The 18,522-nt window shown below is 49.6% G+C and overlaps 1 protein-coding gene and 1 long non-coding RNA gene across 9 annotated transcripts in view; one reads left to right on the forward strand and one right to left on the reverse strand.

The window, feature by feature from the left end:
- Positions 1–905: 905 nt before the first annotated feature.
- Positions 906–15,272, reverse strand: LOC137230402 (uncharacterized). The gene is made up of 3 exons (XR_010946124.1): positions 14,996–15,272; positions 11,731–11,873; positions 906–1,197 (listed from the first exon to the last, which is right to left on the reverse strand). It is a non-coding gene; the product is annotated as an uncharacterized lncRNA (long non-coding RNA).
- ABCC8 (ATP binding cassette subfamily C member 8) overlaps positions 14,710–18,522 on the forward strand; it is a 76,184-nt gene continuing 72,371 nt past the window's right edge. For 2 of the 8 annotated variants that reach the window (XR_010946123.1, XM_067749728.1), the window contains exons 1-2: positions 14,712–15,098; positions 16,387–16,528. Coding sequence is in view for 7 of the 8 variants with exons in the window: in XM_067749728.1 (XP_067605829.1) it covers positions 14,951–15,098; positions 16,387–16,528 (290 nt within the window). In the remaining variant the exon portion in view is untranslated. Of the gene's footprint in view, positions 15,099–16,386; positions 16,529–18,522 lie in introns of those variants that run through there. The other 6 variants (XM_067749722.1, XM_067749724.1, XM_067749729.1 and 3 more) reach the window with 5 other exon arrangements.

Raw genomic sequence — 18,522 nt, forward strand, 5'->3', positions numbered from 1 at the left:
TAAGACTGAGTACTCAGGACTAAAAACCCATCCAGGCCGAGGACGGCCCACACACCATCCATTGCCTTCCACACACATGGCAGACATCTCTCCTTCAATCCGAGCACTCTCTCTAACCAGCCAACCAGGCAGCCATTAAAACTGATGAAGTCTGGCCCACAAGAAGAACCCTATTTGCCACCTTTGATTCCAACCCGTTATTGGAAATTCAGGAAAATTGAGGCCAAACAGGAAGTGACTTGTCCAGAGTCCCCCTAAGTTGGTGGCAGAGTTGCCATTTCTACTGCACTACACAGTGGTGGGGAAAAAAACCAAAAACAAACAAAAAAAAACAACAACGAAAAAGGCTGGGAATTCAAGGATGCCCCTTGACTCTGAACTTTTAGCATTTTATCCATCTCATTGAAGTTGTTTCCCAGAGCCAATCCCTGGGGTTGAGCCTGCTTTGAGCCTCTCACCTCTACATCTGGAAGTTGGAGTGAAAGGGCTGAGTTTACAGCCTCTGTGCTTCCAGGACACCCTCTTTGGGCTTGTGCAGGGCTGGGAAGCTGGTTTTCATCCGATTCCAGCCTAATTCCCAAGCCTAAGTTTTGGAGAAGTATCTTTCCAGAGCTGAAAGCCCTTTTCTCCTCCTGTCCCTTCAGTGACCCTTCCCAGCTCCCTGGGGCCTGGGCTGGCCATGCCTCTGTGAGAACTGGACGGGCAGACGCAGCCCCTGGGAAAAGCAGGTGGGGCTGGCACAGGGAAAGGGCAGAGAGCCGAGGCCTGCTGCTGCTGGCCTCCTGAGGCTTGGGGTTTGCAGCCCAGGAGGCCGCCCACTGGCCTTAATAAGGTAAGAGTGCTATTAACTACTAGGTGTTTACTACATGCCAAACACTGTGCTGAGCCCTAAACATGCAGTGACAATTATTATAAGACATTAGTAAGAGGTGGATAATGATGCTATTTCACTAAGGAAACTGAGGCACTAAGACTTAAGTGACACTCCTGAGGTTAAGTAGATAGTGGCAGAGACAAGATGTAGACTCAGGCAGGGTGGCTCCGGGAGTCCACGTCACTAACCACTGCGCTTTACTGTTTCGAGGAGATGCGAGGGAAATGATGCATAGAACGTGATTTCAGGAGCACCAGGAAAAACTCCAGCCATAAAATAATTCCTCTCTGCTTCTGTTATCTCTGCATCCTGTGTGCTTCACACTGCAGAGTGAACCAACAAAAGCCTGAGTCAGGTCACATAACTGCTCTGCTTAACACCCTCCAACGCCTCCCTTGCTGGCCTTGGGACAAAGTCCAAACTCCCCAGCCTGGCGTTCAAATCCTGTACCACCTGGGCCCTGACAACTTCTCCAGGCCAGTCTCTTGCCCATCGCTTCTTTCACGTCCGCCACATTGAACTTGTTGGTTTCCTGAGCTTACTGCACTCCATCCCTTCCCTGTGTCTTTGCACATGTTCACCCTACCCCATCCTCCTCATGTCCATGGGAACGTCTATGCATCCTTTAAGGCCCACGTCAACTGTCAAAGGGGAGCAATGGGCCTGGCATGGAACCAGAGCTCAGTCAGTGTGAGTTCCTGCTCCCTCCTGAGATGGGCCTTTTGGGTTGTAAGTGACAGAAACCCAATTCAAGATGACCACTTAAGTGGAAAATCCAGGAGTATTTGATGTCAGGTCTGGCTGGATCCAGGTGTTAAAACAATGACATCAGGAATCTGTTCTGGCCATCTGTGATTGTCAGGGGGAGAGAGAGAGAGATTTTAAGGAATTGGCTCACATGATTACGGGGCTTGGTAGGCCCAAAATCTGCAGGGCAGGCCAGCAGGCTGGAGACCTAGTGAAGAGTCGATGTTGCAGCTTGAGTCTGAAGTTCATCTGCCCCCTCTTTCTCAGGGGACATTAGTCTTTTCTTTATTATGGCCTTCAACTGACTGAATGAGGCCCACCCACATTATGGAGGATAATCTTCTTTACTCAAAGTCTACTAAATTAAAGGTTAATTTCATCTAAAAAATACCTTCACAGCAGCATCCAGATGTGTTTGACCAAATATCGGGGTACTACGGCCAAGCCAAGTTGACATAAAATTACCCATCACACCATCACTTGTCTCTACCTTCCTCCGGTTGGCTTCATTCTTAGGTGGACTCTTCCATGTAATGCCAAGATGGTCTCCAGTGTTCAAAATATATTCTACCAGGTAGTGCTACCCCAGTGGAAAAAAGCACACCTCTATCCTAGTAGTTCCTGCTAAATCCCAAGGATTTACTCTCATGAGCTTGTCTTGGGGGTAAGGCCTTCCCTGATTGGCCAGACCTGAGCCACATGTCCACCCATATAGCCCCATCAGCACCCCATGGATTGAGTAAAGGGAAAAGGTGGGTTCCAAAAGGAAAACTGGAGTGCTGTCACAGAGGAAGGGGAATAGATCTGGGCAGGTACAAAGCAGTGTCCACTAAGGACCTCGGTCCCCCAAAGCTCCCTTCCTTCCTCTTTTCCTTCTGGTCTCCCTTTTCCTTTGCTTGTGATCTACTCTGGGGGGAACCTGAGGCTCAGGAGGCCAGGGGATAACTCCCTCAGTGTGCGGAACCCTCACCAACTCCAGCTGCCAGGGCTGGCTACTTGGTCACCACTTGGGGACAAGAAATGGGGAAATGAAAGTTCTGCTATGACCACAGAACTCTCGGGCTGAGATACAGGGGTTCCAACAGTCACTCCCGAATGTCCCAAGAAGTGAGAACTGAAATCTGACCTTGGGCACGTTATTTAATCTCTACCTCCATTTCTCCAACTATAAAAGGGTTATATAAACAGTACCTACTTCACAGAATTGTGAGAATAAAAAGGAATAGAGATAAAGTGCTTAGAAATAGTTCTTGGATCTCAAATTAATATTAATTTTTTTAAAGTCTAGGACAGGGCTTTCCTGGGGGCGCAGTGGTTAGGAGTCCGCCTGCCAGTGCAGGGGACATGGGTTCGAGCCCTGGTCCAGGAAGAGCCCACATACCGTGGAGCAACTAAGCCCGTGTGCCACAACTACTGAGCCTGCGTTCTAGAGCCCATGAGCCACAACTACTGAGACCACGTGCCACAACTACTGAGGCTGTGAGCCACAACTAGTGAAGCCCGTGTGCCTAGAGCCCGTGCTCCACAGCAAGAGAAGCCACCACAATGAGAAGCCCACGCACCACAATGAAGAGTAGCCCCCGCTCACCGCAACTAGAGAAAGCCCGTGCGCAGCAATGAAGACCCAATGCAACCAAAAATAAAAAAATAAATAAATTTACATCAAAAAAAAAGAGTCTAGGACAGATAGAAGGAGGCGCTTGGGACGCATTTCAGGATGGGGCTTTCCAAAGGTGGGCTCTGAGGTAGAGGCGTTCCTCAGCCTGCCTCTGTGCTCCCACACTCACAACTATGGTAGCTGGGGGGAACCATCTCCCCTCTTCACAGGTTCAGTGCAGAAAGTCCTCTGTGCACCCTCCCTTACTAGGGAAGCTGCACCTGCTCCCCCAGCAGGCCACCAGCTGAGTGTGCATGTGTGTGTGTGTGTGTGTGTGTGTATGTGCACGCACTTGTGTACAGGTTGGGTGTTTAATATTCATCTTTATTAATTTTATACTGAATTTGTGCAGGAGGTATTTTAGATCAGAGACAGATTTCCTATCAATTATCTTACAGGAGATGATGAGGGAGTCAGCCCCTCCTTTCCCCCTCTTCCCTTTGCCCCAGATCTTACCCTTGAGATGATGAGAGGAAAACAAGATGGAAAAATCTCCTACATGAGCAATAGGACAATCTAAGGCCAGGGATGGAAAATAATGGGTTTTCTCCATTTATATATAGGAGGGAGATAACCATTTCCCTCCCCTCTAGAAAGGGGAATTTAGAAAAAAAAAAAAAAGACTTTGCTTCTTTGAGAAGGGATGGAAAGGATTCTCACTCTAAACTTCTGGAATGTACACACCTAGGGAACTAGGGCTCTAGTCTCCCTGGCACCTTAGGCGCTTAACCTGGGGAACTGGCCCTGGCTATAACCATCTGGTCCTCTTGGGGAGATAAGAGAAGTTTTAATATACTTTTTCTAAGTTGTGGTAAAATACACATAACATACAATTTACTGTCTTAATCATTTTAAGTGCACAGTTCAGTGATATTCAGTACATTCACGTTATTATAAACCATCACCATCTCCAAAACTCTTTTTATCTTGCAGAACTGAAACACTGTACCCATTAAATTTAAAATAACTCCCCATTTCCTCCTCTCCCCTCAGCCCCTGGCAACCACCATTCTACTTTCTGTCTCTATGAATTTGGCTACTCTACCTATCTCAAATAAGTGGAATCATGTAGTATTTGTCTTTTTGTGACTGGTTTATTTCACTTAGTATAATTTCCTCAAGGTTCATTCACGTTGTACCATGTGATTTTAAGGCTGAATAACGTCCCATTGTATGCAAATACCACTTTTTGCTTATCCATTCATCTCTTGGTATACACTTGTGTTGCTTCCCTTTAGCTATTGTGAGTAATGCTGCTCTGAACGTGGGTGTACAAATATCTCTTCCAGACTCTGCTCTCAATGGTTTTGAGCATATACCCGCAAGTGAAATTGCTGGATATGTTCTGTTATCCTTTTGGGTAAGACCAAGTATCTAGATAAATGGCCGCAGATCTAATTCTCATGATATATGAAGGGCAAAACAGTCCTAGGGAAAGTGAAAGCAAAAATCTCCTCTTTATACCTTATACATTTCCAAATCTCAGGATGCTAGGGCATTTTTTTTTTTTTACAGGAGCACTGAGAAATCTAAGGAAGTTTTATTTCCCCACAGTCCACATGCTGGTCACAGGTGGGCAGAAAATGGAGGTTCTCAGCGAGCATCACAGGCAAGCAATGGAGACAGCCACCTTAGAGGAAACAGAGCGTCTCCCTCTCTGCCTATGTGCTTCACAGCTGGCCACTCTGGCCACAGACTCTTCATTGGTCTAGGGCAATCCTAAGACCAGTGAGTCAGCTCAGGCTCTCCTCTTCAGGCCCCATTACTCACTTGACAGAGACCATGGGCAAAATTCTGGTTGATGTGGCTCTAAACCTTCAGCACAGTTCAACAGATGCCCACCTGACAGCCACCTCAGGCCTGCAGTTCCTAACTCAGGGCCCACGAATAGATTTAGGGAAGGTTTACGAACCCCAGAATTTTAATCTCCTTTTGGAGAAGTGGTCCAAAGCTTTTATCAGATTTTCAAAAGTATCTCTGATCCCAAAGAGGTTAAATCCACTCTATAAAAGGGTGATGATTAAAACAAAAATCAAAAACCTTAATAGTGAGGTGCTGGGAACTCCCAGAAGACTAAACAGTAAGCTCCCTCGGTGCAGGCCCTGCATTCACCACTGGGTGTCCGGCACTCAGTAAGGTGCTGATCACATAATATGTGCTCAATAGAGTTATGCCAACAAGTGAATGAAACAGACAAAGAAAGTGCACCTCCATGATACGATGTAAGTCAATGAGAAAGCTGAATCAGTTTATAGACAAGAATTTTCCACTTAGTTGAGCAAGTTCACAGCTGTTATGTCCATGGGGAAATATTATCACTGATTGACGTGTTCGTTCATTCATCTACTTACTCATTCATTTAACAAATATTGAGATCTGAGCACCTACTCTGTGCCAGAACCAAAGCTACATAAGACTCAGTCTCAGCCCCAAGTGGGGCAGGTAGACCCGCAAATGAGTCATCACAATCCTGGGTGGCAAGCGCAGTGACAAGGACTGTACAAAGTGCTGGGAGACCAAAGGGAGGGACCTTTAAGTGGCCCCCCTCGTGAGATGGTCAGGGAAGGTTTCACACAAGGAAGTGCCATTTGAGCCCAGGGCTGAAAGCTGAGAAGCAAGCAGTCAGTGGGTCAGGGAGCCCGGTTTTAGCTTCCATTGGCTGGTGCTGGGCACGCCTAACAGGTGCTTCCTAAATGTGGGCTGTCAAATGAACAGTGGGGCAGAATCTAGCTGGAAATTCCAGAGTACTAGTAATCAAGCCTGCCATTGTCCTCCATGACTCCCCCTCTGTGACTCCCCTCAGAGAACCTCATCCCAGCAAGACTCATTTGTCCCCTCACTGCATCTGGAAAGTCTGATCCCAGCTTCCCCACCTTTACACACACTGATATCCCTCCCCACCCGGACAGTCTCCTCCTTCTTCCCCTATACAAGCTGGGCCACCTCTCAAGGCCACCTTTCCCCTAAAGCTTCAAGAAGGCTAACTCTCTAAGCCCAGTCACCTTTTTTAAAAAAATAAATGTATGTTTATCTTGTTTTCCCAACCAGGTTGTAAGCCCCTGAGGGAAGGGACAATCTGTTATCCCTAATCAGGAGACATTGCGGTAGAGAGCAATGGTTTCCAAACTCTACATGCATCAGAACACCCAGAGGACTTGTTAAAATAGATTTCTCAACTCCATCCCCAGAGTTTCAGATTCTGTAAGTCTGGGGTGGGCCAGAGAATCTGCATTTCTAACAAATTCCTAAGTGATGCTATTGGTCCAGGGGTCTCACTTTGAGAACCACTGGTATGGGAAGCACACCAGTTCCAGACGCAGCTGAACCTGGGTTTCATTTTAGACTATGTAACTCACTGGCTTGTGAGTTACGGCAAGTCCCTCAACCTCTCCAGGCTTTAGTTTCCTAAGGACACAATAATACTCAGTTTTGCAGGGTTACGGGGGAGCCCAGCCTACACCCAGTGGATACCCAATAAATGTCTGTAATCAATTGGCTAATTGCCTCAAATACAGATCGGATCACCCATTGACTGAGCCAAGTTATTTCTCCCAAGTAGGGGAGCAAGCAAACCTCAACACCCTCCCCCCCACCCCCCTACCCCCCCCCCCCCCCCCCCGCAACCCTCTCCCACCAGGGGGCTGGATCAGCAAAGGAATTTGATTTGATTTTCCAGCTCCAATGAAAAAGGTGATGCTTCTCTCCAAACCACCTGGCTCACGCTTCCTAACAAAACTTCTCCTTATGGTGGGGGGGCGGGGGGAAGGGTGGGGGGAAGGGATAGACAGGGAGTTTGGGATTGGCATGTACACACTGCTATATTTAAAATGGGTAACCAAAAATAAATAAATACATACATACATACATACGTACATGAATACATAAATAAAATGGATAACCAACAAGGACCTACTGTATAGCACAGGGAACTCTGCTCAATATTATGTAACAACCTAAATGGGAAAAGAATTTTAAAAAGAACAGATACATGTATATGTATAACTGAATCACTTTGCTGTACACCTGAAACTAACACAACATTTTTAATCAACTATACTCCAATATAAAATTAAAAGTAAGTAAATAAATACACGGGGGGAAAAAAAACTTCTCCAGGATCTGTCCTTTGCTCAAGCCCCAGAGCACCCACATCATTAAATGACTGTCTTCTCAAGGGCACATTGGCTATTCAGAAAGCTTAAAATTAAATATATTCACCAATTTGAATTTTTAATGTCCTATTTTTAGCTAAAAATAGATTTTGACTCTGTACAGGGCATGAGGGGGGAGCACTTCGGCAATGTTTCCTTCGAGCAGGTAAACATTAGGTAGTGGCTGTGGGCCTGTCTCAACACCTCTGTCTCTCTCACCCCCAACTCCTTCCCTCCCTCCCTTTCAAGTCTCTGCTTGCCTGAGTGAAGAGGTCATCCTTTGCCCAAGCACCAGAGAGAAGGGTCTTCTTCCCTCCTCCCCAACAGAATCACAACGGCAGGACTTCCCTGGTGGCACAGTGGTTAAAGAATCTGTCTGCCAGTGCAGGGGACATGGGTTCGAGCCCTGGTCCAGGAAGATCCCACATGCCACGGAGCAACTAAGCCTGTGCGCCTAGAGCCCATGCTCCACAACGAGAGAAGCCACTGCAATGAGAAGCCCACGCATCGCTATGAAGAGTAGCCTCTGCTCGCCCCAACTAGAGAAAGCCTGCGCACAGCAACGAGGACCCTACACAGCCAAATTAATTACTTAATTAAATTAAAAAAAAAAAAGAATCACAGTGGCAGGCACGCCCACACTTACCTCCATCTATACACCAAGTTTTCACCAGTGCACCAAGAAATAGGCTGTGTACTTACATACAGGTCCACACACAAGCGGCCAAGTATAAATAAGGACGGTGGTCTTGCTCTGCAGACACCATGTCCAAACAAGTTCCCATTACCTCCTCGCACCTCCTTCCAACTGGAAAGCTCCCACGCCCCTTTTGGCCTTCCTCATTTATTCCACCCTTACCCCAGCCCACCCCTGTTTCTCAGCAGGATGTTCCAACCTGAGCTCTGCTACCTACTTTGCTGGGGGTCCTTGGGCCAGTGACTTTCCCTCTCTGCCTTATGCTCACCTGTGTAATGATGATTCTATCACCTGCTTTAAAGGGCGATGATGATCAAGCTAGATAATGCTATAAGGGGCTTGGCACTTTGTCCTTGCCCACTTAAGTTTTAGGTAGGAACTCAATCAATTATTAAAAATCAGTAAGCGTTGCAGCATTATTTATAATAGGCAAGACATGGAAAACAACCTAAGTGTCCATCGATGCATGAATGGATAAAGAAAATGGATAATGGAATATTAGCCGTAAAAAGAAGGAATCCTGCCCTCCACAACAAAATGGATGAATCTTGTGGACATTATGCTAAGTTAAATACGTCAGAGAAAGACAGATACTGTATGACCTCACTTATGTGTGGAATCTAAAAAAGCTGAACTCACAGAAACAGAGCAGATTGGTGGTTACCAGAGATGGAGGGTGGGGATGCGGGATAGGGAAAATGGATGAAGGTGGTCAAAAGGTACAAACCTCCAGTTATAAGATACATAAGTTCTGGGGATGTAATGTACAGCAAGGCAACTGTACATGTGAACAATACTGAACTGTATATTTTAAAGTGGCTAAGAGAGTAGATCTTAAAAATTCTCATCACAAGAAAAAATATTATAACTATGTAAGGAGATGGATGTTAACTAAACACAAGGATAATCATATACATATATTTAATCACTATGTCATACATCTTAAATTTATACAATGTTCTATGTCAATTACATTTAATAAAACTAGCAGGGGGAGGATCAGTGTCTTGATCAGTGTCTTATCTTTTGATAAGAAGCCCTCAGCTGATTTGAGAATTGAAAAGCTTGATATGAGGTCTTGTTTGCCAGGCTTTCTCACACATCTGATCCAGGATCAGAGAGGCTGACTTGCCCAAGGTCACATGGCTGGTTGGGGTAGAGCTGGGACCTGAACTTCCCGAGCATAGAGTTGGGTCCAGGAGCCTCTCCTCAGGCGACAGGAGCTCAGGTCCCTCTGGGGTTGGGGGAGGGAAGAAGCTGAAGGGAAGACAGGTGGTCCAGCTGCACTCCCCCCTCCTCCCCTGCCTGGCCTCAGCTCCCGCTCTGGAAGGGCCCTCCAGGCCCAGAGAGCTGAGGCCGTGCTGCACCTGCCAGAGGCACCTGTCAGGGGCCAGGCTGTGCCAGAAAGAGGCATCAGATTGAGCCCAGATGGCGATCCTGCTGCAGTGTGGCCTCGGGTGGGGAGAGGGGCAGGCCAGCGCACCTTATGGGATCCCCATGCAGCTCACATACAATCATTCCCCTCCATCACTAATGGAAGTTTTCTCCAAAGCAAATCACTGCCAGGTCATTTGTGAGCCTACTTCACCCACAGGTGAGGCCCCACTCAGCAGGACCCCCTCACACTCAGGTCTTCCTATCTGGCTCCCCAGTTAATGCCAGTGACTGACGCCATGACTGGGTATTTCCTTTGGCTTCTAACACAGAGAAGAGGCATAATGCACAGATGTGCAGGTTTCCCCAAAAGTCTGTTCTTTGGGGCCTGCACTCCCTCCTCAGGAGATGAAGACTGAGAGGCGGTAAAATCCTCAGTACCCTCAGCATCCCTTTAAGGAGTGACCAACGGTGCAGGCTTTGAAGCAGGGCCTGACCGGGTTTGAGTCCTTTCTCTACTGGTTCCCAGCTGTGTGATCTTGGGAAAAGAGCTTAACTCCTCTGAGCCTGTTTTCTCTGATATTAGTAACTACTAGGCCGTTCCTCTGAGGTTTAAAACAGGTAAAGTGTGAGGCATACACTAAGAACTCAACAAATGTTGGTAAAACAAAAGAGAGAAAATCTTATTCTCTCTCCCAATAATCTCTCCAGGAAGAAAGCAGTTTTGAGGTCAGTCAGCAGCTGGGGAAGGGAAACAAGGCGTGCTTGAGAAACCCTGAGTGGGTGTACAGGCCGAAGACAAACGCTGAGTTGCTCTGAGGACTGAGGGGCATGTTTACAAGAAGAGGCTGTGTGGAAGAAGGAACAGGAGATACAAGAAAACACACAGCAGAGGAGACTGCTGGGGCTGGGGGAGAAATAAGGGGTTTACTGGGTTTCTGTTGTGAGCTGTGCAAATTACGTCTTTCCCGCCGCCCCATGAAGAGTTCAGTAAAGCCTCCTTTTTTTTTTTTTTTGCGTACGTGGGCCTCTCACTGTTGTGGCCTCTCCCGTTGCGGAGCAGAGGCTCCGGAAGCGCAGGCTCCGGAAGCGCAGGCTCAGAGGTCATGGCTCACGGGGCCCAGCTGCTCCGCGGCATGTGGGATCCTCCCGGACCGGGGCACGAACCCGTGTCCCCTGCATCGGCCAGGCGGACTCTCAACCACTGTGCCACCAGGGAAGCCCTCCATTTTTAATCAATGCCCTGGGGAGCTGGATGTTTTGGGGATAAAATGAGGAGACGGGCTTGGCCTCAAAGAGAAACCAGGCCATGCGTGGAGTCGTCCTCTGGCCTGTGTTACTGTAGTGAGGGTGATCTTGGACCAACGCTTAAGTGGGCAAGAACAAGAACTTGATTTAGTTTCTATTTCAAACCTCCATCCCTTCCAGGCTGGCAGAAAACGTTAACACTGGACTTTCTGGGAGTTCCTTCCGCACCTCCCCAGGTAGGTAATGCCAAGAGACTAGGGAGGATTTATCTTGCTCCTGCATCATTCCTCCAGGCAAGTGTGGCGGAGGATCCCCTGTCTCTTCTGTCCGTCTGGTGGCCCTGCTCCGGGGCAAGGGAATCTTTCTTCAAAATAGCCCTTGTATGGATTTTCTGGCACAACTGACACCTAGCCTTTCCCTTGCTGGCTATCCACCTCCCCTGCCCTCCCAACACACACACACACACACACACACACACACACACACACACACACACACACGTGCGCACATCAGGCAGGTAGGGAGGCTGAGCACAGTCTCCTGATCTCAAGAACTCTCTTTTTGATACACCAGTTGTCTGTTCTCCACCTGGAATTTGCTGCACAGTCATCTGCCTGAAGGGAGAGCTGGGGAGGGGATGCGGGGAGAAGGCATCTTTCCAAGTCAGTACAGATTGCCCTACTCTATTCTCTGTACTTCCTGCATGGTATGTATAATATCATTTTTGGTTTTGTTTGTTTTTAACCATTTCACTATTGATTGGGGCTATTGAAAGGGTTAATTTCTTGAAATATCACCCCTCTCTATTATGTCACCATTATCATCTTGATGACCCTCTCTGTCATGGTCTCTGACACACCTGAGACAGGGCACTGATGTCTGAACAACATCAGAACTAGAAGGGACTTTTTTGAAGCCTTGTGCCAAGCTTTCCTTTCCATGCACAAAGGAGGGGACGGGTCCTGCCTGCGGCCACACTCACCTAGTGGGTCCGGGAGCGCAACAATCCAGGTCCATGAAATCCTTCCCAGGTTTTCCATTCTGCTATGAGGAAGGCTGAGAGTTTTCAAAGGGGAATACCCTTGCTCCAAGCCTGCTCCCGGTGCGAATCCATCTTCCATCCCCCTGCAGCAGAAGCCAGCAAGAAACTCTGGGTGTGGGAAAGTGTTACTGAGACCCAGCCCTCCCCACAGAGACGTTGTAGCTCTGCGTCTGTTTCTGTTGCAGAAATAAAATGGTTTCATGCTTCACTGCCTGCTCTACATCTATGCCTTGGACATCTTTCAGTGTCTGTGTACATAACCCTACTTTACTCTCTGTATTTGCCTCACAGTACTCCACATCATGGAATTATCATGTTGTTTGTTCGTGTGTTAGTTTTATTTTAACCAGCCCTCTATTGATGAGCATTTGGGTGTTTCCAAGATCACAATCCATGTTACAGCAGGAGTCATTTCATGCCTCTTTATGCACCTGACTCCACACTTTTCGAGATAACACCCACATGATGGGCAGTGTGATGGGTATCCTCACTGGAAAGCTAGGTGTAGGAAAGGGTGGAATTTGCCCATAGTCACGCAGTAGGTTTGTGCTAGAGATGGCAAACGTGGTGCCCTCCTCCAGCCTCCTCTTAGTCCCAGGTGATGACCCCTTAATTGTCCTTTACACCTGGGTCCAGCTTGGGTTGGACCAGGCTTTTTGTTTATTTCAAATGGCCCAGAAGAGGCAAGTGTGTGGTATGTGCCAGGCACTGTGTCCTGAGTGTCAAGGAAGGGAAAGACCACTAGATAACCATGATTGATTGATGGGGTCCCATGGGTGGGCACCCAGAGGATGAGGTAGCCGGGACCATCTTCCAGGCTTACATAGCACATTTATACCCGTGACCTCATTTTAATCCTCTGGGGTCTGTATTATTATCTTCCCCATTTAGAAAAGAGGAAATTGAAGCACAGAATGGTAACTTGTCCTACATGACACAACTAGTAGTGGTAGAGCCAGGACTGAGGACTTAAAATATATACATATCTACCACTGAAAGGAAAAACGGCACTGCTGAAAGTGTGAAAAACTAAAATTATAACTACAAAAACAAAATGGCAAAGAAAGTTTGAAAAAAAACCTTGGAGCCAAAAACAAAAACCTAAAAGCAATTTTGTTAGGTGGCCAAGGGCACATCATCTCATCTGTTTGTTTGTTTAGTTTGTTTTGTTTTGTTTTTTGCCGTGTTCGAGGCTCGTGGGATCTTAGTTCCCCAACCAGGGATCAAACCTGTGCCCTCGGCAGCAGTGAAAGTGCAGAGCCCTAACCACCGGACCATCAGGGAATTCCCCATCTCATCTCTTTGAACCTCAGTTGCTTCGTTCTTACAGAAAGAGAATGGAAATAACAATAATTATAAACACAGCAACGGTAGCTAATGTATACTACCCACCACCCTAATGTAACAGCCATTTCCAAGTCTGAGCTTCCCCCGCGGGCTTGCATTCAAACATACATATTTAATATGGCTGTAATCAAAGGAAACACACGATTTTGTTTCTTCCTTTTTCACCTGACATTGTCTCATAAGCTTTTCCCACTTGACTACATAGACTCAGCAATTACTTTTTCAGTGGCTGCATTCACCCAGATTAATTAAGTCCTGCCACCGGTACAGGGTATTTACGGCCACCAAGTTTTCACTATTTTGGCTGATACTGCAGGAAACATCTTTTGCCCTCAGAGAGATACCCAAAAAGTCGAAGACTGTCTGAGGACTTTGAACCCTGAGCTCCTGCCCTCCCCAAGCTCTTCACTCAGCCCCACCTGCCCTCTGCTCTGGTTCCTGGTTCTGCCCTGGCCTCTCTCAAGTCCTAAGGCAAAGTTGAGTCCTTGCCTGACAGCGTCTTGTAAAGGCTTCGAGCCTCAAAGCAGCCTCAGAACAGGCTCAGAGAAGCTCATAGGGAAAAGGGCTGAAGAGAGCTTCCTTGATGACCCCCTAGCTCCTCCTGAGAACAGATGCATTTACGCTCCATATCCCTAACTCAGAAATTTCTTCTAAAATCTAATCCCAAATCCCCTTTTGTCTTCTTTCTTCATAGGATGTAAACTTTTTTGGTCACAGACCTGTAAGAATTTCTCCAAAAAGTATAGGAAGGCATAATATTGTCTTTACGATTTCACCAGGTTCTTGAACTCCTTAAGCCTGTCTGTGTCAGGTTAAGGATACAGCCTAGGGTGACATTATCTCTTTCCACCCCTCTTGGCTGCCTTCCATTGCCTTCACTAGATACAATTCCACAAGCACCTCTTTTTCAACCTTGGGCCATGATCTAGTCTATCCATTCACCTGCCAGTCGCTGGAGGTGTCAATCATGTAATAGACGCATGCCTGAGGTAGATGGGGGCTGGGGAGTGCGGGCTGAAATTCGATGAGCTGAGTTCAAGTTATGCTTCCCTACTTGTTGGCAGTGAGACCTTGGGTCAGTCATGTAACCTCCTGGAGCCTTAGTTTCCTCACCAGAAAAATGAGAGCAATTAACCTGTACTTAGCAGGAGTATTGGAAGATTCCATTTGTGAAAGCGAGGGATACGCTGTAAAGCACCTATGAACGTCCCCCGCCTGGAACCACTTTCGAAAACCTTCGAAGCTCCCCCCTAGGTAATGTTTTTGAATGCTTTTCCTATTCATATGGGATGGGGCTTGTCCCACACTGCCCCACCAGGACCCTCCGCTCTAACTATACCCACGAGAGCCAGGCCCAGGTGAGCTCACACCTCAGACCCCGGGCAGGGAGGTCACACTCGAGACTCTGACCGCGCCCACTCCCGAGCCACGAGGACCCTCCTCCTCTCTTCTGCACCCCTCACCCTCCCATCCAGACTCGAGCATGCCCACCCACCCAGCCTGTCGTCCCTGCTTCCCCAGCGCACGCGCGCAGCGGGGCACTCACAAGGCGGCCCCCAGCGCATCGTGCGGGCCGCCACAGCTGGAACTCGGCCCCAGCGCGGCCCGGCGGGTCGGGCTCCCCGCCACCCCTCAGGCCCCGCAGGTAGAGGAGCTGGGCGGGGTGGGAGAGCCGGAGCGCCAACGGGGCGGGGCCTGCGGGGTGGGGGCTGGGGCCTGACGGCCGGGCCGGGCGGCGGAGCTACAGGGGACAGAGCGCGGGAGGCGCGTGCAGCCAGCCGCAGTTGGAGCCCGAGCCCGAGCCCGCGCCGCCATGCCCCTGGCCTTCTGCGGCAGCGAGAACCACTCGGCCGCCTACCGGGTGGACCAGGGCGTCCTCAACAACGGTTGCTTCGTGGACGCGCTCAACGTGGTGCCGCACGTCTTCCTGCTCTTCATCACCTTCCCCATTCTCTTCATCGGTGAGCGCGCGGGGCGAGCAGCGGAGGAGGGGAGGACGGTGGTCGGGAGGGAGGAGAAGGAGGCGCTGCGCGCCGCAGCGCTCCGCGTCGCCTTGCAGCCAGGCGACCGCCGCTCGCCTCCCCCTTGGGTTCCCCTGCCCTGTGTTATGCCCCGCGGTGCCGGCGCTCACACACCCGCACAGCCCTCACTCCCGGGGTGTCCCTGAAACCGCACGCACCACAACGGAGGCTCCTGACCCAGGGGAGCCCCAAGTTTTGCCACCGCAGGGCCAGAGCTGGGGTGGAGAAAGGGGAAAGCAGGGGTCTCTGTACGCGCTGGATAGGTCGGGAGGGGGTCGGGCTGTAACCTCAGAGGCGCTGTGTAGGGAGCCGGGCCACCCCTCCCCCAAGGCACCCTTCTCGTCAGCCTCAGCTGGGCCCAGGGAGGAGTGCAGCCTGCGCCTCAGAGGCTGGGTGGAGGCCCTGCGAACCCTGTGCTTCCCAGGGGCTGAACCTGACAGTGGTCAGTAGCCACCGGCAATCCTGGGGTTCCGCTCGCCCTGATCGAGAAGAGGCTCCGCTTCCCCAGCTAACCACACCGCGGCACGCGCGTCTCCGGAGCGCAATTTCTCGGGCTCGGGGCAGAGCCGATCCGACTTAGCAGCGACCCAGACGGAGGCCACCAGCGCCCCTGTTTGAAAGCCCTCCGCAGAGTTGAGCGTCACCGCCCAGACAGTTGTGTGTGCCTCTTTCCTAGGGTCCCCTTTATCTCTCTCCAAGACCTCGAATTTCTCAAGCTAGCTAGCTCTGTCAACTCATAGGGTGTTCCCTGCCTCCCCCAAAACGTGTTAATTTGCTCTAATTAAGAAAAAAGCAAATCTTAAGATTCATATACAGCTTTTGAGAAGAAAGGAAAAATTGCTACAAAATTAAAAAGAGGAAGATGCTGCAGAAGCAAAAAGTTGCTAGTTGTTGACAAAGACAACTAGAAATAGGAAGGAAGCTTATGTTCACATGTGTATCAAAAACTGTACCAGCATTCACACTGTTGCTCTCCACCAAACGTTTATTTACGCGGTTATTTGTCACACAAGAAGTTGGCATATAAAATGGGTGCCTGCACATGTGGGCCTCTGTGGGTCCAGGGTTTCATGCAAGGACATTTAGTTCATGTGTACCAGACTGGGGCATTGTCATGGGGACACACCTCATCCCCACCATGGACCCAATGCCTAAGCACCCTCCTGGGGTTCACGAAACCTCCTCCAGGAGAGCCAGGCTTCCCACCTCTTCCTGTCTCTCCTTGCAGGATGGGGCAGTCAGAGCTCCAAGGTGCACATCCACCACAGCACATGGCTCCACTTCCCTGGGCACAACCTGCGCTGGATCCTGACCTTCATGCTGCTCTTCGTCCTGGTGTGTGAGATCGCGGAGGGCATCCTGTCTGATGGGTGAGTGACTCTCAGAGGACCCAGGAGAGTGGATCTACTCAAGGGTGCTTCCTAAAAGGCCCAGGGAGACCCCAGCTCAGCTGCATTCCATGAGCCAATATCGTTTCATTTGCTAATAAATCCAGCAACTGTTTACCCAACATCTGTGTGCCAGGCTCTCTGTGCCAGGCACTGGACAGTGAGGACCAGGCCCTGCTCTCAGTGCAGCAGGGTGGAGGGGACCCAGATCTGCACACCAAGGCCTGGTGAAATGATCCTAGAGCCTATTAGAGTGGATATGCCCAGCCTCTCCCACAAGCTGCTGGGATTACCTTCTTGGAGGGAAAAAAATCACTCTTGCTTAAGATCTTTCCTTGGTTCCCAGTTGTTTACAAGGTCCTAAGTCCTCAGCCTGGCATCCAGGTTCCTCACAGTCGGCCCTCCCTCTCTCTAGCCTCATTCCTATGGGCTTTCTCCCCATGCCCACCTTGCCTCTGGACCTCACAGCATACTCTTCACACCTCTGCCACAGCATAGGTCATACTGTATGTTAACATCTATATCTGTTTGCAAACTGTCTCGCGCCTAAGTCAGAAAGGCCTCAGAGTTGGAATCTGCATGTTATTCATCTTTGTATGCACAGTGCAAGGCACCTGAGAAAGCTCCACAGACCCTTAGGGACTCCTTAAGAGAATAAATGAAATAACGTCACAAGTAAGTACTATGGGAGGATAAAGGAAGGCAGAGTTGGGCAAGCTTCATGGCTGAGGGGACTTCTGAGCAGGATCTGGAAGGATGACTAGGGTTCTGACAGGCAGAGGAGTTCCAGAGAGGGAGGGCCAGCGGGGAGTCGTGAGAAAGGTACCGTGGGCGAGTGGGAAGTGGTGGGAGGGGAAGCAGGCAGGGTGGGAGTGGTGCAGCAGCGCGGCGGGGCTGAAGCATGAAACACGTGGGAGTGATGGAGGCTGAGATTTGGAAACTGGGGGCATCTGCAGGAAGGCTTCACATGCCAGGCTGAGTGTTTGGGTTGAATTTTCTAGGCAGTTTGGAAGAGAAGAGATGTAATCAGCACAGCACTTTTAGGTGAGAACTTGAGGGCAGGGTGGAAGCAGGGAGAGGCTGGAGGTAGAAGCAGCACTTGGGATTGATTGCAGTAGGCTAGGCGAGAGATAACTGCAGCCAAAAGTGGTGTGTCAGCAGTTGGGGGTGCAGATGAGGAGGACATGAAGCAGCCATCTCACTAAGGAAGAATGGAAGGATCGGCAAGGCTCAGTGACTGCCTGGGTGAAGGGGTGGTGGAGGGTGCTGGACATTTGGCTTAAATATTTGAGGTCCAATCCCTCTGAGCTGGAATCAGACTATGCCCAGATTCCACTCCTGCCAGCCCTGGCTCCTGCAGCTGGATGGCAGGGGGATGGATCCTCACCCCCACCAACACACACACTGCCTCACCCTCCCACTCCCAATGTCCCTGCATCCTGGCTTCAGCAGTAATCTCTGTGATAACTGCTTGCCTTGGGCCTCCTCCTGGCTATCAAAGCCCTCAGATGAGCAGGACCAGAATGCATACTGCCACATAACTAGCAGGTGACAAGTCCGCCTCCCGCCTTCCATCCCAACACCCCTTCCAAAGCAGCACAGATGCTAGAGATGGGAGGGATGCCTTGTGAGCCCTCCGGCCAGAATATACTCACCCGGCTGTAATGAACAAAACAACAGAGGGGAAAATACCCTTCCTGCAGAGAAGGTAGACCTGGGTCTTTGCTAGCATTTCTGCTATGCCACGCACCAGCTGTGGGACTTGGGACAAGTCACCCAGCCCTTCTGGGTCTCACTTTCTCTACCTGTGAAATGAGCATCATAAGCCCTGCCTTGCCTGCTTCGTAGGGCAGTGGAGGATGAAATTAGAGCATAGACAGGGTGCAGAGTGCAGAGTGGCAGAGCCCTGGGCAGCTAGTATATTCCCAGAATGTGGGAGACTGGATAGAATATGGCTGGGGACTCTGTCCTGCTGG

The sequence above is a fragment of the Pseudorca crassidens genome, chromosome 9 (assembly GCF_039906515.1).
Source record: "Pseudorca crassidens isolate mPseCra1 chromosome 9, mPseCra1.hap1, whole genome shotgun sequence".
NCBI classification, from domain to species: domain Eukaryota; kingdom Metazoa; phylum Chordata; class Mammalia; order Artiodactyla; family Delphinidae; genus Pseudorca; species Pseudorca crassidens.